Raw genomic sequence first — 24,576 nt, forward strand, 5'->3', positions numbered from 1 at the left:
TATTAGGGTAGCAGTTTGGCTTGGGATAGCTAAGTACTCGGGGGTAATAATAGTTCATATCTTTTAAAAAATAACTCTCGAATATACAACAAAATGTATTGTATGTTAAGTTGTATAATAGCGCAGCCTAAAGTAGGCCACAAAAAAACATGAAAATTCGGGTTGGGCGCATTGGCTCACACCTGTAATCCCAGCACTTTGGGAGTTGAGGCTGGTGGATCACCTGAGGTCAGGAATTTGAGACCAGCTTGGCCAACACGGCAAAACCCCATCTCTACTGAAAATACAGAAATTAACCAGATCTGGTGGCACGCACCTGTAATCCCAGCTACTCAGGAGGCTGAGGCAGGAGAATGGCTTGAACCCTGGAGGCGGAGGTTGCAGTGAGCCAAGATTGTGCCATCGCGCTCCAGCCTGGGTGACAGAGCAAGACTCTGTCTCAAAAAACAAACAAAATAAAACAAACCAAAATGACCATGAAAATACCAACTAAGGGAAAGGAAACACAGATTTCTAGTAGTCTTTTCCTTTGGCACTTGGAAGCAACATTTTGCTCATTTCCAGAGAATATTTTCTGAACCCATCAATTATCTGTTGCATCTGTTACACTGTCTCATGTCAGGGCACCTGGTTCTTCTTGCTGGGGTCCAGAGAGGCCCATCTCCTCTTCAGGAATAGCCTGAAGCCAGGGCTCTCCCGGGGTTCTCTTCTGAAGTTGCTTCTGAAGCTGCTTCAGTTCCTGAGGTTCTCAGGGAAGGAATCTTTCCTCCCCTAGAACAAATCTCTCCTTTGAACTTCTGGACTAAAGCGTCTTTGAGATTCTTTATGTACTTGGTTGTTCTGGGTGCCTCTCTCCTAGATCCCTGAGAGTTCATGGGGTTCTTGTAGCCGTGAGAGGAAAACACTAGAAAACCAGGAATTTGAGGTGATGGGGAAGGCCTGTCATCCCTAACAGGCTTTTCTTCTGCTCCCGGGACCATGTCCCGTGGGCCTGACTAAGACTGGCCTTCCCAGCTGACCTCATCTTACTTCTCAGACTGAGGCTGGTGGGTGATGAAGCTGCTTTCATCAAGGGACCACTGTGGAAGCAGGTCCAACTCACCACCCAGTGGGCTTCTCTGGGGTGCAGCCTGCCTGTTGGGGGAGTCAGGCTGCGAGAGAAAGGGAAAGGATGAGGTTCTGAGGATTCTGCCGTGGTTTTTTTTTTTTTTTTTTTTTTTTTTTTTAGAAAAATCAAATCTGGACTTCAGGAACCTGCTTTCTAGAGGTACTGTAGGAGCTGGGCTGTCCCTCAAGGGAGCCCCGCTGGAGTCTGCAGGCTGGCCTGCCATACAGAAAGCGCTCTCATGTCTCCCGCGGTACTTGTGTGTTATTTCTGAAGGCTGATTCACGGGTTATAATGGATGGTATTCTCAGTCAGTCTCCTTCTGGAGAGGCCAGCCTGGGAGCAGGTGGCTGAGACTCGGGCTTGGGAACGCAGTTGGATCTTTGTGGAAAGTCCCCAGGAGGCCCACCCGGAATCTCCCCCAGACTTCATCCAGAAGGGAGCGCTTCTGACCCTGACCCTAACGCTGACCCTGGAGTAGTCAGCAGGCTCTTAGGGATGGGCGAGGCTCTTGCGATCCCACAGGACACATGTAAAATCCCATGAATGCAGACCTCAGTCCACCAGTTTGATAAATTGGCACACATCAGAGTTGATGACCCTTGAGCCGATGGATCAGGAGAGTAACAAAGTGAAGGTGGCTTTATCCAAGAAAATCACAGCCACAATTGCTTCGTGCCAGTGATGAGTAGCTGCCAAGGAGTTTCAGCTGTTTGAGTGGCACATCTCTGGCATAGTCTGCAGGGGTGGCACATCCTCACCAAAACATCAGCCTGGAGGAGGACACATGGGTCTCTCCACAGCCCCCTGCCCCAGCCTTCAAGGGAAGTAGTCTGGGGCTTCCAGCAAGTTGCTCCCCAGCCAGCCCCATGAGGCTGCTGGCCTGGTTCCCGTGGCCCTGCTTGCTTTCTGGGGCTCCACGTCTCCTGGGCAGGCTTGAGGAAAAGCATTTCCCTCCTCGTTGCTTCTTGGGATTCCCCATGGGTGCTTGTTGGTTCTCGAGAGAAATGGCGATCAGTCAGGAGTTGTGGATGAGAAGCAGCCATGGCATCTCCAGGATAGGGTTGAGTTGGGGGTAGGGGGTGAGGGCCTAAGGATGTGACTCCCTGTCTCAGTTTCTTGAGGCCCAGGACTCAAAGTCGCCACCTCAGGGGACTCTTAGACCACTCTCTGGCCACTCCCACCTTCTCCTTATTGCTTCTCCCAACCCACTCTGACACCTTACTCTGCAGGGCATGCCTGCCTTGACCTCCCTGACTGTTTCTGACAGGGCCTTTAGGATGATCTCATTTTGCCTCTTACCCCCTGCCCCACACACCCCGGCACAGTCATCCACAAAGCACATGATTTGGTGGGTGGATGTCTTATTCGAGAAGTTCTTCAAGGAAAAAACATTTCCATCTTCCATCTTAGTCATTCCTTCCAATTCTAAGCACACTCATTCTCAGGAAGTTCTTCCTTACGACCAGCCTCAGTTCATCTTGCTACAGTTGAAACCTGTTTTGTTGTGTTCATCAACCAGTTGTGAGGTCCTGTCTTTCAACCCGTTAATCCAGGGATCATTTTTCATCTGCAGGATACCCTTCTCCAGGGTCCCAGGAGATACTAGCTTCTCCCACCCCCACCTGTCTTCCTTTCTACCCTCTGGCCCCCAAAAGGCTTTGAGTTCACTTCTCCCTTGGCGTAAGGTTGGAATGTATGCAAGAACACCGCTGGATTTTAAAACCACCTGTTTGAAGTGGACTCAGGAATGCTGGGTGCCTGCTGGTGTTAGGGGTACAGTAGCCCCCACAGCTGCAGAAGGCGCTCTCCCACTAAGGTTTCTTGGTCTTTGCCTGGGTTGCCATTCAGTCCCTTTCCCTTCGCTTCCCTTTGCTGCTGAGGCCTGTCTTGGGTCCCTGCGAGCCCAGCACACAGCGCATGATGTGTGCTTAGCTGTCCCAGAGGGGCCTGCGCTGGGCTTGCTGGGCATTGGGTCCATACTTGGTTGATCTGGAAGTCTGGACTTGGGTGCAGTAGAGGGGTCCCTCAGTTTTCTCTAAAGTGCTTCAGGCTTTGGGCCAAGAGTCTTGGGAGATTCTGCAGGGATCCCGAGAGGTCCCACGATTTCTCAGTCAGCACTTTATCCCAGGACTCCCAGATTTGAATTCCCACATCTCTAAGATCCTGGAAAATCCAGCCAGAGGCCCTAAGCCTTGGAATTCCAGTGCCTCCACTTGGAATTCCAGGATGGGCATGAATTTTCTCACCTCTCCGCCTGACCTGAGCATTTTGATTGTATCAGTCATTGGATTAGTTTCTTCCCAACCTGCAGGTTGGGCCTTAAACTCAGGCTGTTCTCCAGGGTCCCAGTTCAGCCACCAAGACCTCTGTCCAGGCTCACCTGACCCATGGGACCTGGCCATGGGCTGGCAAGGAGGATGGTAAGGAGAGAGGAGGAATGTGGCCTCACAGCCTTCTTAACCCCCTTCCAATCACAGGGAGCTGCAGGGATGGGAGGGGCTTTGTCAGCACAGGTGTGTACCAGGTGCCCCTGCTGCTGGGGCTGGCTGGTCGTGACTCTCTCTGTCTTGTTGCCAGGCGGAGACAGCAGCCAATCGCATCTGCAAGGTGTTGGCCGTCAACCAGGAGAACGAGCAGCTTATGGAAGACTACGAGAAGCTGGCCAGTGATGTGGGTACCCCCTGGGTTCACCTGGCCTGTCTCTAGCAAGAGTCAGTCCCCTAGAACGTGTACCTCCAAATCTTTCCTTGGAGCATAGTCCCAGGCTGGTATAGTCTCTGATCCCAATATAGCTAGTCCAGGGCAGCCTGAGCTCTGTTGTGGCTCTCCCAGAAAGTAGTGAGGTGGGGGCAGAGGCCGGTCCCTGAGTCATCATGAGCCTAGGATATCCCTTTGCCTCTCAGGGTCTTGTTTTTTTCACTTGTCAAGTGAGAGTTGAGCCAGGGGATGTCAGAGCCCTTTCCAGCCTGGTGTACTTTTAGTCTGTGAGTTTTTCTTCAATGAGAGAAGGAGCGCATCTCGTTGTAAGAGGGTGAGGGTAGGGCTTTTGGTAAATTAGTGCTGGCTTAGGCTAGCATAGCAGCTACCAAACATAGCGGCTGTCCCCTACTTTTCAGGGGACAGGATCACGCAGTGCTGGGTTTCCTGTTCTGCCATTGGCTACATTTGGGTTAAGCCTCCTCTTCTTGAAAGAATTCAGCCCTTTGAGCTGCTCAGCCCAGGCTCTTGGGGGATCTGCTGCCCAGCATAGTAAGAACCCAGGTTCTGGAGCCCAAGTACCTGGGTTTAAATTTCTGCCATTCCAGCCAGGTCACCTTGGCAAGTTCCAGGACCTGGTAGGGCCTTGAGTGCCTCCTCTGTAACATGCAGATGACCACAGCCCTTAGCTTCGTAGTGTTTCTGTGATGATTCAGATGAGTCCATGTGTGTGATGTGCCTGGCCCCCTGCAGGTGTTCAGTGTACTCCTATTGTCATGTGCACCCCTCCACCTTCTCCACCACCATCATCTTGGCTCAAGGAAAACAGTCCAGGCCGTGCCTGCTTGTGCTCCAGGCCAGCTCTCTGCCCAGAAGCCAGCCTCTTCCCTTTTAAGTCAGAGACCCACATTCTAGATTCCTAGGAAGTCAGATGGCAAGAACTTCTGGAAACAGCTATTAACCCCCTCCATGGTATAGATGAGGAAACTGAGGCCAAGCCAGTTAGAACCTGGTACTAAAACCCAGGTTTCCTTCCTGCCTTTTAGTTGCACTATTTTCACACCAGGTCTATGGGTCTTCCCTTAGCAAAGCAGGGAGGTTGAGTGATGTGACTGTGAGTCGATGTACTCTAGTAGCCAGGCTTCACGAAGCCTGTGGTTCTCAAAGGGAACACCCTGGAAGCTGGCTTCATGGCCTGGGAATGTCGGTAATTGGGAAGGAGTGTGCTACCAGGAGAGACCCCTTCCCCTTGCGGGAAGGACTGGAAGGAGAGGGAGGCTGGCTCTAGCACACTCCCTCCCCGCGTCCTCACCTCCTGCCCCCACCGCCTTCCTGCCCTAGCTGTTGGAGTGGATCCGCCGCACCATCCCGTGGCTGGAGAACCGGGTGCCCGAGAACACCATGCATGCCATGCAGCAGAAGCTGGAGGACTTCCGGGACTACCGGCGCCTGCACAAGCCGCCCAAGGTGCAGGAGAAGTGCCAGCTGGAGATCAACTTCAACACGCTGCAGACCAAGCTGCGGCTCAGCAACCGGCCCGCCTTCATGCCCTCCGAGGGCAGGATGGTCTCGGTGAGCACTGGGGGTGAGCCTGGGCCGCTAAACTGGACTGCCTCCACCTCTGAGCTGCTCCTAGTCGTGGTCAAAGTCAGCTTTATGGGGGTGGGGATGGGTGTGTGTGCTTCTGCCTACATACACTGCTCCAGAAGTCACATCCCCCTTCCCCTTATCACCCAGGCACAAGCCCGAACTCGGCCATGGGGGGCGGCCCCCTCTGCCCACACCATTCTGGGTCAGGCTTGCCCTTCCAGACCCCTGAGCATCTACTCCAGACCTCCCTCTCACAAAAAATCATCCCTGTGAACACAATGCTTTTTGATACCCTGAACAAAACAGGGCATAATTGAATCACAGTCAAGTTGATTTCTACTTACATGGAATCTTAAGTAGTTAAAAAATATTATTACTTAAGTAATAGTTTCATGGGTTTTTTGGGTAGTATATTTCAAAGATACAAATAAGCAAAATACAGAACATAGAAATTACTGAAGATCTTACTACCTAGTATCAACTTTAAAAAAATGATTTTAATCTTTTTGGTTTTTTCATGTAAATATTTGAGGGAATCCTAAAGCGTATGTATTTGAAATTAAACATTTTTCCCCATTTTTGTACTCAAGTGTGCACTGACAGATAACTAAAGCATGTTTTATATAATAAGCTGCTTTAAAAAAAAAAAAAAAACTCCAATCTTACATTATATTCTGACCAGCTTTCCATGTCATAAAATACTCTTCTTTTAGGTTATTTTTGTTATTCATCCCCCTTGACATTGTCCCCACAACTTAGGGAAAAATTGTATAGCCAGAGAAACACCCAGAAGAAAATAAGAAATTTGCCATGACGGAGCTTTTTGTCCTTAAGTGAAAAGTAATAGGAGCGTCCCGGGCACACGACAGGTCTAGAAGGGGAGGGTGAAAGGCAAACAGCATTGTGGGCAGAGCAACCCAGGGGGTGGTGGAGGGAGAATACATTGCAAGTGTGTCTGCAGTTTGGAAAGTTGCCGTCATTTCGGGGCTCCAAGGCTGAATCAGTGGCTTTTAGGTGGCCAGAGCCACTGCTAGCCTAAGGGTGCTCTATGAGAATTAGACAAAGTACCCTTTCTGGGGGACAGATGTAGCTTGGCCTGGGGACATGTGATGGGGAGGGTGGCTTGCAGGGTGCAACCCCAGCGACTGCCCAGCTGGGTACCCTTGCACAAACTGGAGGCATGGCCCTGTCTGAAGGGGGGTGTGGGTTGGCACTTGGCATCTGTCCTCCCAGAATTCTGGCCGGCTCACCCAGGCCAGGGTCTCTGTAGGCCCCAGGCTACTGCCCAGAGGCCTGAGTCCATGAATGGATCCAGGACCATGGGGAGGCTGGGCAGCTCCAGTGCCTGCTTGCCTCATTCATTGTTGGTCTGTTTACCTGGGGGGGCCCTTTGCCTTAGCACATGTGTGGCCCCTGTGATTGGATAGAGTCCTGTGGGAAACCAATCCTAGTCAGGGAGAGCCTGGGGCTGTTTCCCCACAGGGCTCTATTCTCAAAGTCCCATAGCTGGGTGACCAATGTAGACGCAGGTCCCATGCCTTGCCCAGGAGGCCTGGCTCCTGGGAGCCCAGAAAATACCAGTGGGAGATGGGAGGTAGGGTGGGGCCGCCTGGCTGGGGTGGATATGGGGCAGAGATAGGGAAGGGGCTCTTCCTGGAAGGCATGGGGCACCTTCAGGGGTCTAGGGGGCCAGGGGACCTGAAGCCTAGGCCCGAGGCAGATCCTGACCCTGTACCTCCCATCCCCACAGGACATCAACAATGCCTGGGGCTGCCTGGAGCAGGTGGAGAAGGGCTATGAGGAGTGGTTGCTGAACGAGATCCGGAGGCTGGAGCGACTGGACCACCTGGCAGAGAAGTTCCGGCAGAAGGCCTCCATCCACGAGGCCTGGACTGACGGTGAGGCCAACCCAGCCTCCTGCCTCCCCAGGGCTTCACTTTCGTACTCTCCAGCCCAGCCGGCAGCCACTACGCTATTCTTTGCTTTTTGTTTGTTTCATTTGGTCTCTTACTAGTTCCATGGCATTAGGCAAGTTCATTAGCCTTCTGGTTGCCTCAGCTTCCTCATCTGTAAAGTGGGGATAATAATAGTACCAACCTCACTGGCTTATAAGAATTTAATCAGTTAATACATAACAAAGTTCTGAGGGGAGTTCCTGCATAGTGCAGTGCTGTGTGAATGTTCACCTTGCAGCCAAATGCTCTACCACCTGAGTGTTCACTTTGGTTTTTTGTTTTTTGGGGGGGTTTTTTGAGACGGAATTTTGCTCTTGTTGCCCAGGATCGAGTACAATGGCGGAATCTTGGCTCACTGCAACCTCTGCTTCCCAGGTTCAAGCAGTTCTCCTGCCCCAGCCTCCCTAGTAGCTGGGACTACAGGGCCCGCCACCATGCCCAGCTAATTTTTGTGTTTTTAGTTTCACCATGTTGGTCAGGCTGGTTTTGAACTCCTGATCTCAGGTGATCCACCTGCTTCTGCCTCCTGAAGTGTTGGGATTACAGACGTGAGCCACTGCGCCCAGCCGTATAATGTCATCTTAAGGAATTGTGTCTGCAAAGACCCTATTTCCAAATAAGGTTCCATCTTGAGGTTCTGGGTTGACATGAGTTTTATGGGGGACCCCATTCAACCTAATTCAGCCTCCTCATAGGGTTGTTGTGAGGCTTCAGTATTATAGTACATGTCATGTTTATGGTTTTCATCTGTTCAGTTCTTTTTCCTGTATTTCCTGGCCTCCAATTACAATGAACTGGCCTTTGCCATAGCACATGTGTGTCCCTGTTACTCCAACCTTGAGGCTCTTGGGGACGTGTCTGGTGTCTGCTTATTGGCAGCTAAGGTGAACTCTGAAGAGAGAGGATCATACCTAGGATAGTGTTTCCCCAGAACCTGGACCATGGCTGGAGGTGGGGAACAGGCTGCCCATCTGCTGGGGCCCCTCCGGCCATTTCAGCTGGAGTCTGGGGCAGACCCATTGGCCGGCGGAGCTCAGTGCCCTAAGACTCCCCCATTCAGCCCTGTTTTGTACTCCTCAGACCTTAGGTTGGAGATGAGAAGGAAGAACCATACCCCAAGGCCATTTGGGAGTGGCTTGGCTTGGTGTAGGGCAGCGGTCCCCAGCCTTGTTGGCACCAGGGACCAGTTTCATGGAAGACAGTTTTTCCACGGAGTGGGGAGGAGGCAGATGCTTTCAGGATGGCTGTTCTACTTCAGATCATCAGGCATTAGATTCTCATAAGGAGCACACAACCTAGATCCCTCGTATGCGCAGTTCACAATAGAGTTTGAGCTCCTGTGAGAATCTAATGCCGCCCCTGACTCAACAGGAGGCGGAGCTCAGGTGGTAATGCTCACCCACCTGCTGGCTCACCTCCTGCTGTTTGGCCCAGTTCGTAACAGGCCATGAACTGGTACCAGTCTATGGCCCGGCGGGTGGGGACCCCTGGTGTAGGGATGGAGTGTGCTTGACTGGCTAAGGGGGGTTGGGTCTAGTTCCCCTTTGTAAGTAAAATGCTGGGCTTTGCACACAATGGTAAGAGGTTGCTGCCCCCACTTCCACTGTGTGTGCCTGGAGTTATTTATCCAGGCGTGGACAGGGCAGAATGGAGGAGGGATAGTGGGGATTGCACTGATTCATCACCTGCTTCTATCGGGTCCAGCTCACAGCCAAGGTACAGAGCAAAGATTGACCTTGTCGGCTTGCCAGCCACCAGCAGGGGCACGAGAAGTGCTGGCATGCTGGCACAGCCTCTGGGGAAAGCAGTTTGGCCACATGTATTCACGTCTACCAAGTTTACTACACTCTAACCTGGGAATTCCATTTCTTGAGACTGTCTGAAGAATCCATCCTGAACATGGAGACATCCACACTAGGGCAAGCCGAGGGGCCCAGCACCCCACAGTAGGACAGTGAAGGGTTAGGGCAGTGGACGTGCAGCCTTTCAGCAGACGTCTGCATGAGAAGACTGTGGAGCCAGGGTAGAAATTCCAATAATGTGCTGCTAATTTTTTTTTTTTTTTTGAGACAGAGTCTCGCTCTGTCACCCAGGCTGGAGTGCAGTGGCACCATCTTGGCTCACTGCAACCTCCAACTCCCTGGTTCAAGCGATTCTCCTGCCTCAGCCTCCCAGGTAGCTGGGATTACAGGCGTGTGCCACCATGCCCAGCTAATTTTTTTTTTTTTTTTTTTTGAGACGGAGTCTCGCTCTGTCACCCAGGCTGGAGTGCAGTGGCCGGATCTCAGCTCACTGCAAGCTCCGCCTCCCGGGTTCACACCATTCTCCTGCCTCAGCCTCCTGAGTAGCTGGGATTACAGGCGTCCGCCACCTCGCCCGGCTAGTTTTTTGTATTTTTTAGTAGAGACGGGGTTTCACCGTGTTAGCCAGGATGGTCTCCATCTCCTGACCTAGTGATCCGCCCGTCTCGGCCTCCCAAAGTGCTGGGATTACAGGCTTGAGCCACCGCGCCCAGCCTAATTTTTGTATTTTTAATAGACACAGGGTTTCACCATGTTGGTCAGGATGGTCTCGATCTCCTGATGACCTCGTGATCTGCCCGCCTCAGCCTCCCAAAGTGCTGGGATTACAGGCGTGAGCCACCACGCCCGACCAATGTGCTGCTAAATATTTTAAAAGCAGGAAACATAATTTATATATGCCCAAAGTGTTCACAGAATATCCACATAAGGAACGACTGAATAGGAGTGGATAAGTAGGCTTACCTATAATTTTTTCAAAACTTGATGTATTACCATTCTGTTTTAAAGAAGAAAGAGCAGGGGGCAGGAAAGAAATGCCGCCTGGGGACACAGCCTTGGCTCCCAGCTCAGCCTTATTTTTTGAGACAGGCTGAGCATCCCAGCAGCAGAGGGTTGGGTGTGTGAGTGAGGGAGGCCGGGCCAGCCCCCGTCCGGTACCTGTCAACTTCACAAGGCAGCTGGTGAGCATCGTCTAACAATGACTGTGGGAGGTCATTTCTTGTTCCTGCTTTCCTCCTGTGGAAACAAATTTAAGAAACGCAAGACCTGCTCATGCCCTGTAAAGAGAGGACAGTGTGTCTGAGGGTCAGAGAAGGCACTAGCCACTGTCGAATTCTGTGCAGAGTGCACTGGACACACCGACCCAGGGAAGGGGCCCCTGCAGGGCTGCCGGCAGCCAGTGACAGTAACTGGGGACATTCTAAAGGCAGGGTGCCCCTGAGGTGCTTGGGTTGTTTTTTTCCTGGTTATACCAGAGGGTGTGGATGGCTGTGTTTCCTGTTGTGTGTATAGTGTCATGCCCTATGCGTTCCCACAGACTTCTGCATAGCCTTCCTACGTAGACACTTTCATGGCCTTGGAAGTGCTCTGAGGAGAGCAGTGCTTTTCCCCGTTGCACCCGTGGTTGGATGTTCTAGTTGCACATCTGCTTTTGTACACTGCAGATCCCTACATGATGGGCATCTCTGTGGGAAGCACCCCCGGAAGTGGAGCTCCTGGGGCCCTGAGGGGTGGGCGGTTGGGACCAAGGAGATGCTTCTCACTCTTGCTCAGCCGTGTGGCCCTCTCTCAATCCAGGCAAAGAGGCCATGCTGCGACAGAAGGACTATGAGACGGCCACCCTCTCGGAGATCAAGGCCCTGCTCAAGAAGCATGAGGCCTTCGAGAGTGACCTGGCTGCCCACCAGGACCGCGTGGAGCAGATTGCCGCCATCGCACAGGAACTCAAGTAGGTGGCCCCAGATACCCCTACCCTGTAGTGCCCTGTGGTGAGGGGCCAAGGCTGGGCTTTCTCAGCTGCTGGGGGAGGTGGGGGGGCGGCCATGGAAGGTGGGGAGGGTGGGCACAGGTGGGTGCCCAGGTGGGAAGGGAGTCAACGCAGAAAATAAATATCTCTCCTGGTGGGGAAGAAGCCCGGGACCACTGCCTTCCTGTTAAAGGCCACCAGTTCTCACCTGTAGCTAGTACAGGAGCAGAGGGTGACCAAGCCTTGGTTCCGAGCTTTCTGGTTGGGCCTTGAGGGCTCCCTGCCATTGGCCATTGTGGTGAAGGCTGGTGTCACCTCCAGCCATGATTGGGGAAGGGGTCTTCTTTGGTCTCCTCTCTGCGAGTCTCCTGAAAGACGGGAGGGGGTGGAAGGAGTACCTGGAAGGTCTCTTGAAGGGAGTGCCCCTGGCTCTTCCCAGCACCACCAGCTACCCCACTGGCAGCCTCAGGGAGAGGGAGATGGGCCATGAAATTAACCTGGGTCCCCCAACTTCCTTGTCTCTTCCCTCCCCAGTGAGCTGGACTATTATGACTCACCCAGTGTCAACGCCCGTTGCCAAAAGATCTGTGACCAGTGGGACAATCTGGGGGCCTTAACTCAGAAGCGAAGGGAAGCTCTGGAGGTGAGGGGTCCCAGAGGGAGAACTAGGCCCATATCCAGCAGTCCTGAGGTGCCCCTTCCTGCTTTTTGACTCTCTTTGCTTTGGGCTAAAAGACTATGGGTTCCCCAGACCTCCCCCAACCCTGGCCTAAATGTGGAAGATTTACTTTGGCACAGGATTTGGACTTTGCCCTCATGGCGATGCCTCCTCTCTTGCCCTCACTTGTCTCATCCTCCCAGTTTAGTGTGCTTTACAGCCCAACCCCAGCCATTTGAGAACCCTCCTATTCTATACACCAGACTCTGGGAGCCAGGCCAGGTGACTGCGATGTGAGATGGTTCAGACACCTGGCAGGAAGAGCTTGTTCTTTCTGCCTGATTCAGGCAGTGCTTCTAGACCTGGGGCTCACCAGAAGGATCTCGATAGGAGTGGGGGATGATTCTGGACATCACTGTACTAACCCCCACCCTATTTGGTACTCCCAGCGGACCGAGAAACTGCTGGAGACCATTGACCAGCTGTACTTGGAGTATGCCAAGAGGGCCGCACCCTTCAACAACTGGATGGAGGGGGCCATGGAGGACCTGCAGGACACCTTCATTGTGCACACCATTGAGGAGATCCAGGTGAGCCCCACCCCACTCCCCAGAGGCTGGATCCCTTGGGGCCCCTGGCCCATGCTCTGTGGGTCACTTTTGCAGGACTGTCCCTGAGGAAGAGCATCCCAAGGATTTTATAGACGAAAAACCTTTGCATTTGACTTATTTTGAAAAGATAATATATGTGCATGGTCTAAAATAATAAAAAAATTAAAAAGGGTGTATGATAGGGTCTCCCTCTGACTCCTTATCCTCCAGTCCCTAGTTCTCTCCCCAAAGGTAAGAATTTGACTACAGTCTCTGCATACAAGCAAGTATGTTTGTTTCCATGCTTTGCACCCTTTTTGTATAAAACAAAAAGTAGCTTTTATTATATACCATATTCTAAACCTTGATTTTTATTTATTTTATTTTATTTTATTTTTATTTATTTATATTTTTTTTGAGACAGAGTCTCACTCTGTCACCCAGGCTGGAGTGCAGTGGCCGGATCTCAGCTCACTGCAAGCTCCGCCTCCCGGGTTTACGCCATTCTCCTGCCTCAGCCTCCCGAGTAGGTGGGACTATAGGCGCCCGCCACCTCGCCCGGCTAGTTTTTTGTTTTTTTTAGTAGAGACGGGGTTTCACCGGGTTAGCCAGGATGGTCTCGATCTCCTGACCTCGTGATCTGCCCGTCTCGGCCTCCCAAAGTGCTGGGATTACAGGCTTGAGCCACTGCACCCGGCCTTATTTATTTTATTTTTTTAGAGACAAGGTCTCACTCTGTCACCCAGGCTGGAATGCAGTGGTGGGATCATAGCTCACTACAGCCTCCAACTCCTGGGCTTAAGGGATCCTCCTGCTGCAGCCTCCCTAGTAGCTGGGACTACAGGCTCACATCACTATGCCTGGCTAATTTTTTAATTTTTATTTTTGTGGAAATGGGGTTTTTCTTTGTTGCCCAGGCTGGTCTCGAACTCCTGGCTTCAAGAGATCCTCCCATTTCAGCCTTCCAAAGTGCTGGGATTACAGGCATGAGTCACTGTGCTCAGCCGTGAACCTTGATTTTTAATGTAACATTTATTTGGAGCTCATTTCACATCAATTAGCAGCTTCCTCAATCTTTCATGCAGCTGCAGAGTACTGGATTTAAAAGGTATTGCCAGGAGCTAAGGAAGTCCACGTTGTGGGAGGTCATCTGGGGAGTGAGCCTCGGGAGCAGCCCTTCTCCTTGACCTGTCAGGTGGTGAACACGCCAGAGGGGTTGCTGTTAATTTCACCAGCCCCAAGGATGAAACTGTTGCTTTTGATGACTGTGGCTTCTCCTTCCTGTGGCCATACCTACCATCCCAGTTCTCAGCCACAAGAATCTTTGAATTGATGCCTCCTGGTCTCCCAGCTGGTGTGGAACTCAACTTCCATGGCCCTTCCACTCACTTCTAGCGCTCCCTTTGTTCCTCTTACCCATATATTCCCATCTCTGTCCAGGGACTGACCACAGCCCATGAGCAGTTCAAGGCCACCCTCCCTGATGCTGATAAGGAGCGTCTGGCTATCCTGGGCATCCACAACGAGGTGTCCAAGATTGTCCAGACGTACCACGTCAATATGGCGGGCACCAACCCCTACACAACCATCACGCCTCAGGAGATCAATGGCAAATGGGACCACGTGAGTTGAAGGGCATGGGCCGAGCCATTGTAAGTTTCATAAAGGCAGGGATTTTTGTCCATTTTAATTGATTTTTATCAATTTCATTTAAAATTGTCATATAGTAAACACTCATTGTTTGTCCAAATGTCAAATGACTGGATTTCCAGAACAGGTTGACGCCTTCACTCCTGTTCTGTTACTGACCGGCCCTTCCCCTCCTGGGTCCTCCATTTCCTCATCTGGCACATGGGCAGATGGCTGACCTGTCCCCAAAGTTGCCTTGTTATTCCTGCCCCAGGTGCGGCAGCTGGTGCCTCGGAGGGACCAAGCTCTGACGGAGGAGCACGCCCGACAGCAGCACAATGAGAGGCTACGCAAGCAGTTTGGGGCACAGGCCAATGTCATCGGGCCCTGGATCCAGACCAAGATGGAGGTGGGTCCCGTGCTGGGAAGCAGTGCTGGGGCTCCCACCCCTCCCCACACTATCCCAGCCAGCCAGGCTGCCTGTCTCCCTCGGTGGGACCCATGGAGGACTGAGGCCCTGAGCGCACCATGGGTCTGCTCTCCTGTAGAAGGCTGTGGGGGTCTATGTGAGGAAGCCCTGCTGGCACTATCTGATTTGGGAGCAAAGACATATGAGCACACCACTAAGAAGCTGCCTATGGGCTCACGCCTGTAATCCCAGCACTTTGGGAGGCCAAGGCAGGTGGATCACCTGAGGTCAGGAGTTCCAGAGCAGCCTGGCCAACATGGTGAAACACCGTCTCTACTAAAAATACAAAAATCAGCCAGGTGTGGTGATGTGTGCCTGTAATCCCAGCTACTTGGGAGCCTGAGGCAGGAAAATCACTTGAACCTGGTAGGCAGAGGTTGCAGTGAGCCAAGATTGTGCCATTGCACTGCAGCCTGGGCAACGGAGCGAGACTCCATCGCCAAAAAAAAAAAAAGAAGAAGCTGCCTGTGAAAGTCCCATAGGAGAGTCAGCTCCTGAGCACCTGATCCAGCTTAATTCCTTTGGTGTCTCTTGTTGACCAGGCCTCCCCTTCCTCTCCTCCTCCTCCTGAGCAATGAGCCTGGCCAAAGAAGATGACTGATCATCCCAGAAAGAGAACTGAACCCAGTGGAGCACAGAATGTTTTGCTGAATTGTGTGGGGTAGATAGTGGGGTGCTTTAGCAGATCAGGAAAGGGGCCCTGCTTGGCTAGAGCGTGGCCTCTGAGTTCCTTAAGGGCAGAGACCATGTTGAGTTCACATTTGTGTGTGTCGCCCCCCGCCCCCCTGCCAGCACATTGTCCTTAGTAGACAGGCAGGAAATAGCTACTGGATTGAATTGAGTGGACAGAAAGTGCTTTCACAAACAAGGGTTGTTTACATGGATGAATAACAGAGAGAAATGGGCATTAGGCCTGGCCTGCAGGGATGGATGGGATTCAGGTGAGCCAGGGCAGGCATCCCAGGAGGCGGAACAGCAGGAGCAAGAGCATGGGCACTGAGGGAGGTGAGTGAGGTCTGCCGAGGCTACAAGGATCCTGGCTCAGTGGGTCCCTGAGATGGACAAGACTTGGGAAAGGGGCATTTGAATGGCAAGCAGAGGAGTGAATGTTTAGGTTAGAACTGACCCTGCATTCCCTTCCTGAGGCTGACAGGTACCTGAGAGCTGGTAGGTATTTCATCCAGTGATAACAGTGCTTGTTATATACCTCTGTGGTGCTGTTTCCATACCTAGGAGCACCCATGCTAAAAGTGTCTTACTAATTACCAGTGATGGCCTCCTTAGGGCTGGGATAGGAACTGAGAATCATTTGAAGGCTTAACAAATGATTTTGGAGGCCCCAGTCCCCACCCTATGGGAGCAGAGTGAGGTGGTCTGACAAGGTGCCTCTTTGCCGGTGAGCAGGAGATTGGGAGGATCTCCATTGAGATGCACGGGACCCTGGAGGACCAGCTCAGCCACCTGCGGCAGTATGAGAAGAGCATTGTCAACTACAAGCCAAAGATTGATCAGCTGGAGGGCGACCACCAGCTCATCCAGGAGGCGCTCATCTTCGACAACAAGCACACCAACTACACCATGGAGGTGGGTGGGCCTGGCCTTGTTCCTCTCGGGGAGCACATGTCCCCTTCTGTCCTTCCTGCTGGGTGGGGAAGTCTCCAAGGAAACAGGTCATAGTTGGAGGATAAATTCACTTCACCTCTGAAGCCTCACATCTTCAACTTTTAGTACCTTCTGCTTTCCCGAGGAACGTGTTGAGAATACATATTTCTAGGCCCCATCTCTAGAATTTGCTTCACTAGTTCGGGGGTGGAGTTCAGAATAAGCACTTCTGGTGGTTCCGGGTGCTGGCGGGCTCCAAACACTGGCTCAGGCACCTGCTTGTAAGATGGCTAGTTGTTTTAACTGTGAAAGTGTGTGTGGGCTGGGGTTGTGGGGTTGGAGGTTCAGGGAATCACACATTTTTTTGTCTCAATCTTTCCTACCCCAAAATCTGCCCTCCTTCCTGACCTGACCCCCATTGGCAAGTCCCAGTCTCTTTGCTCTCCCAGGCAGAGGCTGCCACCCTGCCCCCTTGATCATCTAGGGTCCCTGCCCTAGTAGGTTGTCCTTGTCCTGGTTCCCCTCCCTCTGGTGACACTCAGCCACACGGAAGGCCAAGTTTGATGGCTTTAGCCATTTTGATAGTTGGGGAGTAGGGTGGATAGGGGCCGCCAGGATCCCAGGCCTGGGACCCCTTTGCTGACAGGCTGCTTGCCTGCCTGCAGCACATCCGTGTGGGCTGGGAGCAGCTGCTCACCACCATCGCCAGGACCATCAACGAGGTGGAGAACCAGATCCTGACCCGGGATGCCAAGGGCATTAGCCAGGAGCAGATGAATGAGTTCCGGGCCTCCTTCAACCACTTTGACCGGGTGAGAGCCCCACCCTGTATTTTCTTAGTGCAGCCCCCAACCCCTGCCCCAGGGCCCTGGAGGGCACTTCCCCGGGATGTGGGCTGCCATGCAAGTGAAGAGGGAGAGAAAGGGGAAACTGCCATCAGCCTGCCCTGACTCGATGCACCCCACAAAACCAACCTTGGAAAACCTGTGTTGGTGCCTCATAAGCTTCCCTGCTTTCTGGGAGAGAGTGTTCATACTGTGGGTAGAAAGAGGACCTTTGACCCCTGACCCTTGCTCTCCTACCATGAAGAGTCACCCACAGTGAAGGCTTGCTGCTCCCTGGCTGTGGAGACAGAGGAGCAGAAGAGAGACTCCTCCTGCCCTTGCTGGCTCCCACCCCTACCCCGACCTCCAGCGGCCTCTGGGACTCCGCTGGGGATGTCAGAGGCCTTGGTCCTGGGTTCCCATCCCAGCTCTGGGTCAGGCCGGGTTTTAGTGGGCTGCCCCTTCCCAGTGCCCTGGGGCTTGCGGGCGGTCCCAAGGCGTGGGAGCATGTTCTTGGGTGCTGCCCACCACCCCTGCCTGCTTCATGGCTCTCTAGGCACCTGGGGGGAAGTCCCTGGGGAAACTGGGGGGCTGGGTCACTTCTGGGGGAGCTTCTCACCCTTGTGGCTCATCACACCCCACTCTGGTCCTGCTTCTTGGAGCAGGGCTGTGTGTGCTGGGGGGAGGGCACCCCCTGGAGCCTCGTTGGTGTGTCTAACCGTGTGCACTTTTATTTCCCCTCCTCCCCCGCCCCCACCCTCCCTCCGCATGCCTGTCCCTGTGTCTCCCCACACACGCCACCCTCCCCCGGGGCATGCCCCCCTCACGGCTCCACCTCCCTGACACCGCATGGCTCGCTGCCTGGCGCACCGCGGCCCCAGGATCACTCCGGCACACTGGGTCCCGAGGAGTTCAAAGCCTGCCTCATCAGCTTGGGTTATGATATTGGCAACGACCCCCAGGTACTCGCCTCCTGCATGGAGCACGCTCAGGGGTGGCGTCTGGGGCGAGAAATAATGCGTTTTTCCTTTTTCTCTTCTCTCTGTCTGGATCTCCTGTCCCCCTCCTATGGGCCATGGGGCTTGTCCTCTCCTGCTGTTTCTGTCTGCCCTGTCACTGGTCCACCCTCTGCCCTCTGCTGTCTTTCGTGGCAACCTGCTGGGTGCCCACTGTCTTCCATCCTCACCGCTCTTCATCCCATGGGTGGATTTTTGCATCTCCCTGCTCTGTCTTCCTCCTGTCTTTGGACATTGCCACCTATGTGTGTTCGCATCTTCTCCTCCTATGTTCCTTTCCCCGTCCTGATCCCCCAAACCATAAACCTCATCCCCGCTCTGGCCATCTGTTTCTGTCTTCCTGGCCCCGGGCCGGCCCTTCCTCTTCCTGCCTTCCCGACCCTCCTTGTGTCTTGGTACCACTGCCCCCCACAGAAGAAGACAGGCATGATGGACACGGATGATTTCCGCGCCTGCCTGATCTCCATGGGTTACAACATGGTAACGTAAACCCCACCCTCTGTCTGCCCTGGTGAGGAGGCAGCCAGCTGGCGGGAGCGGCCAAGTCCCAGGAGTGGCAGGCTGGAGGCCCTCAGGCTAGGGATTGCCCTCCCTGGAGGAGCCACAAGGCCCATGTCCTTGGGGAAGATGGCTCCCTGAAAGCCGGCCCGGCCACCGGCCTGTGTGTATCCAGGAGCCCTGGCCTCCTCGTCTCAGTCTCTGTGCTACTTCATCTTCTGGTACTTCCTCACTCCCACTGTGGACAGCTGGGCTGACCCTGAGACTGGCAGGAAGGACTGGTGGTGTGGGACATCCCAGGTTGGGGGTTGGCCTGCGTCACCTCACATGGAGCATGGAAATTGAGACCTTCCACCTCTGTCCTGGCGGTGGCTCTGGTCGGGCCTGCTGCCCCTCTGGATTGTCCCAGGCCGTTCCCCACTCCCCAACCTTCCTATTCTGTCCCCCCTCACACAGACATTCTGAGCAGGGCAGTCTGGTGGCTCCTGGGCCATGGTGCCAAGTGAAGAGCTCACAAGCTGCCCAGTGCAGGGCATGGGCATGGGGCTAGGAGCAGTGAACCTGGGAGTAAATCCCAGCCCTGCCATCATTAGCGTGTAGCCTCAGGTGAAGTGGGGGAACCCTACAGGACTGTTGCAAGGGTTAAATGAAGGAATTTAAGTCTGTGCATGTATCTGGCACATAGAAAATACAGTGTGGTGGGGAGAGAACAGATTCTAGAACCAGACTGCCTGAGTTCAAATCCCAGTTCTGCTGCTTCCTGGCTGTGTGACCCTGGGCAAGTCACTTAGCCTGTCTGGGCTTCAGATTTCTCATCTGTACAATGAAGATAATAAAATACCTACCTTTATGGTTGTAGTGAGGATTAAATGAATTGAAATAAAGCTTTTAGGTTAATACTTGGCATATAAGATATGCTGCATAGGTGTCAGCCATTGTTAATCGTTGTGATCACTGTAGTTATTATCAATATGATTATTTGCTGTAAGAGGAACCCAGGCATCTGCAGGGCATGGGAAACCCTGAGCTGGGTCTCTCCTCTTGGGTGTTATGTCCCCATCATACCCTTAGGACAACCCAGGTTAGGTCAGGGGGATGTGCCCTCCTCTTCCAGCCACAGGCTGATCTGAGCCCCCAGGGTCTTCAGTCCCTATGAGATATTCTCAGCAGGCCATGGGCTGACAGGCCTGGGGTTGGCTGTTTCCTCCAGGGAGAAGCAGAATTTGCCCGCATCATGAGCATTGTGGACCCTAACCGCCTGGGGGTAGTGACATTCCAGGCCTTCATTGACTTCATGTCCCGTGAGACAGCCGATACAGATACAGCAGACCAAGTCATGGCTTCCTTCAAGATCCTGGCTGGGGACAAGGTGGGTGTTCTATGGCATGGGCATTGTGCTGGGGTGGCAGGCACTGGCTGGACTGTGATCTAGAGGGGTGAGAGCTGGAACCGCCCCTTCTTCCAGGGTCCTTTGGCCTCTCCTTGTTTGCCACTTCTACCCATTTGTGTAATGCCTTGGGCTCATGTCAGGACACAGGATTAGTATAAGTGACCCTCCCAGGATCACTGCTTGCCAGTGAGGGACTCCATAGCTGGGATGAAATGACGGGTGGCAGAGGGGAGTAGAGTGGTGTGGATATGTGATTGGACTCTTGGAGTCCATCTGACAACCCCTGGGACTTCACCCTTGGTATCATCCTGTGCATTGGCACGGACTATAGTGGGAGCAGGAAGAGGGACTGTGGGACACAAGAAGGAAGCACGTCTCTCGTGTTTTCTACCTTGAGCAGTGATCCACTCTGGGTTTCCCAATCTCCCAAGTACCCTGCAACAGTCCACCTGGCAGTGGAGGGATGCAGGGGATTGTCTCCATGGATGCCAGAGGCTCAGTCCAAGTCTCCACTGTTCTGAGATGGTCATTGGTAGACCTGGATATCACCCAGAACCACAGCCATCTCCAGCCCAGGGACCTGAGGGGATCTATAGAAGCCACAGATCCCTCAAATATTATAGTAAAGACTCACAGAGCAGCCAGAAGAAATGGTGGGGGTGGGATGAGGGGCTAGGGTCTGTGTTCTGTTCTGTAAAGTCACAGTAAATCCTTATGCCATCCTTCCTTCAAAACTGAAAAGATTCAGGCCAGGCATGATGGCTCATGCCTGTAATTCCAGCCCTTTGGGAGGCCGAGGTGGGTGGATCACCTGAGGTCAGGAGTTCAAGACCAGCCTGGCCAACATGGCAAAACCCCATCTCTACTAAAAATACAAAAAATTAGCCGAGTGTGGTGGCATGCACCTGTCATTCCAACTACTCGGGAGGCTGAGACCTGAGAATTGCTTGAACCTGGGAGGTGGAGGTTGCGGTGAGCTGAGATCGCACCACTGCACTCCAGTTTGGGTGACAGAGTGAGACTCCATCTTAAACGGAAAAGATTCAGTTACCAAAAGCAAAAGCCAGTAGGGAGGGAGTATAATTTCTGAAATGTCTGTCTACAAGGGAATAAAGGCTGAACCTACAAAGAAGTCCCTAAAGGTCTGATTTAAGTACAAGAACAACCTTATTTGCATCATAGCACCTTGGAGCTGGAAGGATCCTCAAACCATTTAGTTTTAGTTGCTAATTTTGTAGAAGAGGAAAACTGGGGCCGAGATAGGGGCCTCGTCTCCCAACTTTGGGATTGACAGTGGCAGCTCCACCCTCCCTCAAACTGGTTCCCAGGGCGCTCTGGCAGAGGTAGGGCATGGTGCAGGGGGACTACCTTGTGGGTCAGAGCCCCCAAATGAGCTCTCCTGGATCTTGAAGCTCCTAAAAGACACAGCTTTCAAATAGACCTAGCATTTGCAAAACCTGGGAGAAGGCAGATACCCAGGCTGGAGCTGCTTGGATGGGGCAAGGCCCACCTTTCTGCAAAGGAGCTTAAGATAGCCTGACCATATTTGGGAAGCAATGATGCCCAAACGTGGATGGTGTTCTTAATCTGCTGGAGGGCTCATTAAAATTAGACTCTCTGTCCAAAGCCTCCAGAGAGCTCAGCTGAGTACGTGTGGGGTCCCCCCAGAAACCTATACGCTCCACCAGAGTATCTGCGGATACTGCTCCAGCACGCAATTATTGCAGACTAGTGTGATTCAGAAGATGGTTATAGGTCTAATTGGCACATGGAATTAGATTGGAAAGTGGCTTAAAAAGTAGGTACTGAAGTGGAAAACCTGAGACAGTTTTAAAAATACATGTGTATGCGGTATGTACATGTGTGGATATTTATGTCCATACATCCTCTAGTTCCAGGAGGGAGGCATAATGCAAACGGCATGCGCTGCCTTCACGCGGCCAGGCTTTGCGGCTGTGTTGGGCCACCCCGCTTTACGGCTGCTGGACTTTGCGGCCGCCCTGACCACTCTCTCCCCGCAGAACTACATTACCGTGGACGAGCTGCGCCGCGAGCTGCCGCCTGACCAGGCCGAGTACTGCATCGCGCGGATGGCCCCCTACACCGGCCCCGACTCCGTGCCAGGTGCTCTGGACTACATGTCCTTCTCCACGGCACTGTACGGCGAGAGTGACCTCTAATCCACCCTGCCCGGCCGCCCTCGTCCCGTGCGCCGTGCCCTGCCTTGCACCTCCGCCGTCGCCCATCTCCTGCCTAGGTTCGGTTTCAGCTCCCAGCCTCCACCGGGGCGAGCTGGGGCCCACGTGGCATCGAGCCTCCCTGCCCGCGAAGTGACAGTTTACAAAATTATTTTCTGCAAAAAAGAAAAAAAAAAGTTACGTTAAAAACCAAAAAACTACATATTTTATTATAGAAAAAGTATTTTTTTCTCCACCAAATGGAAAAAAAGAGGAAAGATTAACTATTTGCACCGAAATGTCTTGTTTTGTTGTGACATAGGAAAATAACCAAGCACAAAGTTATCTTCCATCCTTTTTACTGATTTTTTTTTCTTCTATCTGTTCCATCTGCTGTATTCATTTCTTCAATCTCATGTCCACTTTGGTGTGGGAGTCGGGGTAGGGGGTACTCTTGTCAAAAGGCACATTGGTGCATGTGTGTTTGCTAGCTCACTTGTCCATGAAAATATTTTATGATATTAAAGAAAATCTTTTGAAATGGCTGTTTTTTAAGGAAGAGAATTTATGTGGCTTCTCATTTTTAAATCCCCAGAGGTGTGACTAGTCTCTTTATCAGCACACACTTAAAAAATTTTAATATTGTCTATAAAAAATAGGACAAACTTGGAGAATATGGACAACTTTGATATTGCTTGGCAAGAACGGTATTAAAACAACCACACTCCTATGACAGCTCTTTGCCTGCTCCTTGCTTGATGTTTTCTGGAAGTGTGTGTGGGGTCAAGGATGGCGTGGGGCACCTGTATCTACCCCTAATGTTTTTGACCCTGCTGTGTTCAATCGTCTTACACTTCAGTTTCTTCATTTTAAAAAGGAAAAGGTAATTTCTCCAGTCTCCTATGAGTTGGACAGAAAGTCATGGATGCGTAAAGGACTTCTTGATGATAAGCCCCACCTTCATTTTTCCACGGCATCAAACAGCTCTGTGACATCTGCATTCCCCCCACTCGTTTTATTTTTGCTGCAGGGAACAGCTTGAGTTGTCTCTTAAGAGTCATCTCATCCCTTGCTATTCAAGATGACCCACAGATGGCAGCTGTTCGGCATCACCTGGGAGCTCATTGGAAATACAGAATCTCAGGCCCCATCCCTGAATGCCGAATACTGTGTGTACTGCTCTAGTTTCTCCAGAGTAAAAGACAGTCTTTATAGGACGCCGTCTGCTCTGGCACCAGGGCCCCTTAGCCCATGCCTTTTTTCTGACCTTTGTTTTGCAACCCGTTACATCACTTGCCCCCGGGCATCCTTTGAATTTCATCCTTGGCCAATTCTCATTGTACCCTGTTCCAGCTTACTTTAAATGATCGGGTGGATGAAATTCTCCCCATTGACAACTGACAGGTAGCAATTAATTGTTCATGCGTCAGTGGGATGAACTCATTACATCTCTTTCCTGCCTATGTGGATGTGTAGCTCTTACATTTTTATCTACCTCTGACTTTTTTGTAGGGACTTTGTTGATAGCCTCATGAAGGCCCACCTCTCCTCTCTCTGGCCTGTCCATTCCTTAACAAAACCCTAATGACCGTTCTGGTACCAAATCTGTGGCAGGAGTGTGACCTAGCTTCTACCCACCTCTTCCATCACTGGACCAGCTCATAGTTTGTCCCTTGGACATGAGGTTAGTGCCCAACAAGTGTAGTCATTTGGTGAAGTAAGTTACTAGAAGAGAGAACAGATTCAATTTCCTGATGTGGTGAGGAGAGGCTGAAGCCTCTGCCAGTTCCTTGGCCTATGCCAGGCTCTCTGGTACTTCTGCAGGTGGCATGAGCTGTGTGAAGCGCCTCTGAATTTAAGGCTCCAAAGTTCTCCGACAAAAACAAGACTTTAGACGAGGGTCTGCATTATGGGCGCCAAGGGAAGAAATACAACCTCAACATCAGTGCCTGTCAATGGAGGCAGATGTGAGCTCAAATCTGCCTGCCACCGGCCAGTTGGCTTACCTTGGGCAAGTGACCTCCTTAAATGGGGCCAATAATGTTGCTTTCCTTCTCTCTCTGGCACACAGTAGGCATGTAATAAGTGGCAATGGGTATTGTCCCTAGAGTTGTATTAAAAAACTGCTGTAGCAGGGCATGGTGGTGCATGTCCGTAGTACTAGCTACTTGGGAGGCTGAGGTGAGGATCGCTTGAGCCCAGGAGTTTTGAGTCCAGCCTGAACAACATAACAAGACCCTGTCTGTAAAAGGGGGAAAAAGTCAGCTGTACTTTGTTATGCTGTTTAAAATATTCTTAAAGAAAAAGGCCTGATTACGGAAAAATACCATTAAGGGAAGCCGTCCTTCAGTCTCTGTGCTCTGTAGTAGGCTGAGTAATGGTCCCCCAAGATGTCCATGTCCTAGTCCCTGGAACCCATGATTGTTAATTTATATGACAAATAAGACTTTGCAGATGTGATTAAGAATCTTGAGGTGGGGAGATTGTTCTGGATTATCTGGGTGGGTGCTCAGGGAGCAGGCGTGTCAGCATCAGAGGAAATGTGACAACAGAAGCAGGGGTTGGAGTGATGTGAGGCCACAAGCCAATGAATGTGGACAGCCTC

The 24,576-nt window shown here is 52.1% G+C and overlaps 1 protein-coding gene across 4 annotated transcripts in view; it reads left to right on the forward strand.

The window, feature by feature from the left end:
- Nucleotides 1–22,516, forward strand: part of LOC105472884 (actinin alpha 1) — a 108,386-nt gene extending 85,870 nt beyond the window's left edge. Inside the window, exons 9-22 of one of the 4 annotated variants that reach the window (XM_011726450.3) lie at nt 3,686–3,778; nt 5,147–5,377; nt 7,146–7,293; nt 10,950–11,100; nt 11,653–11,761; nt 12,226–12,366; nt 13,807–13,989; nt 14,270–14,404; nt 15,869–16,048; nt 16,732–16,878; nt 17,772–17,852; nt 18,321–18,386; nt 19,615–19,773; nt 21,816–22,516. In XM_011726450.3, the coding sequence (XP_011724752.1) occupies nt 3,686–3,778; nt 5,147–5,377; nt 7,146–7,293; nt 10,950–11,100; nt 11,653–11,761; nt 12,226–12,366; nt 13,807–13,989; nt 14,270–14,404; nt 15,869–16,048; nt 16,732–16,878; nt 17,772–17,852; nt 18,321–18,386; nt 19,615–19,773; nt 21,816–21,974 (1,983 nt within the window). In that variant the 3' untranslated portion in view covers nt 21,975–22,516. Of the gene's footprint in view, nt 1–3,685; nt 3,779–5,146; nt 5,378–7,145; nt 7,294–10,949; nt 11,101–11,652; nt 11,762–12,225; nt 12,367–13,806; nt 13,990–14,269; nt 14,405–15,868; nt 16,049–16,731; nt 16,879–17,771; nt 19,774–21,815 lie in introns of those variants that run through there. The other 3 variants (XM_011726451.3, XM_011726452.3, XM_071099975.1) reach the window with 3 other exon arrangements.
- The last annotated feature ends 2,060 nt before the right edge of the window (nt 22,517–24,576 follow it).

This window comes from Macaca nemestrina, chromosome 7 (genome assembly GCF_043159975.1).
Source record: "Macaca nemestrina isolate mMacNem1 chromosome 7, mMacNem.hap1, whole genome shotgun sequence".
In the NCBI taxonomy this organism is placed as follows: Eukaryota; Metazoa; Chordata; class Mammalia; order Primates; family Cercopithecidae; genus Macaca; species Macaca nemestrina.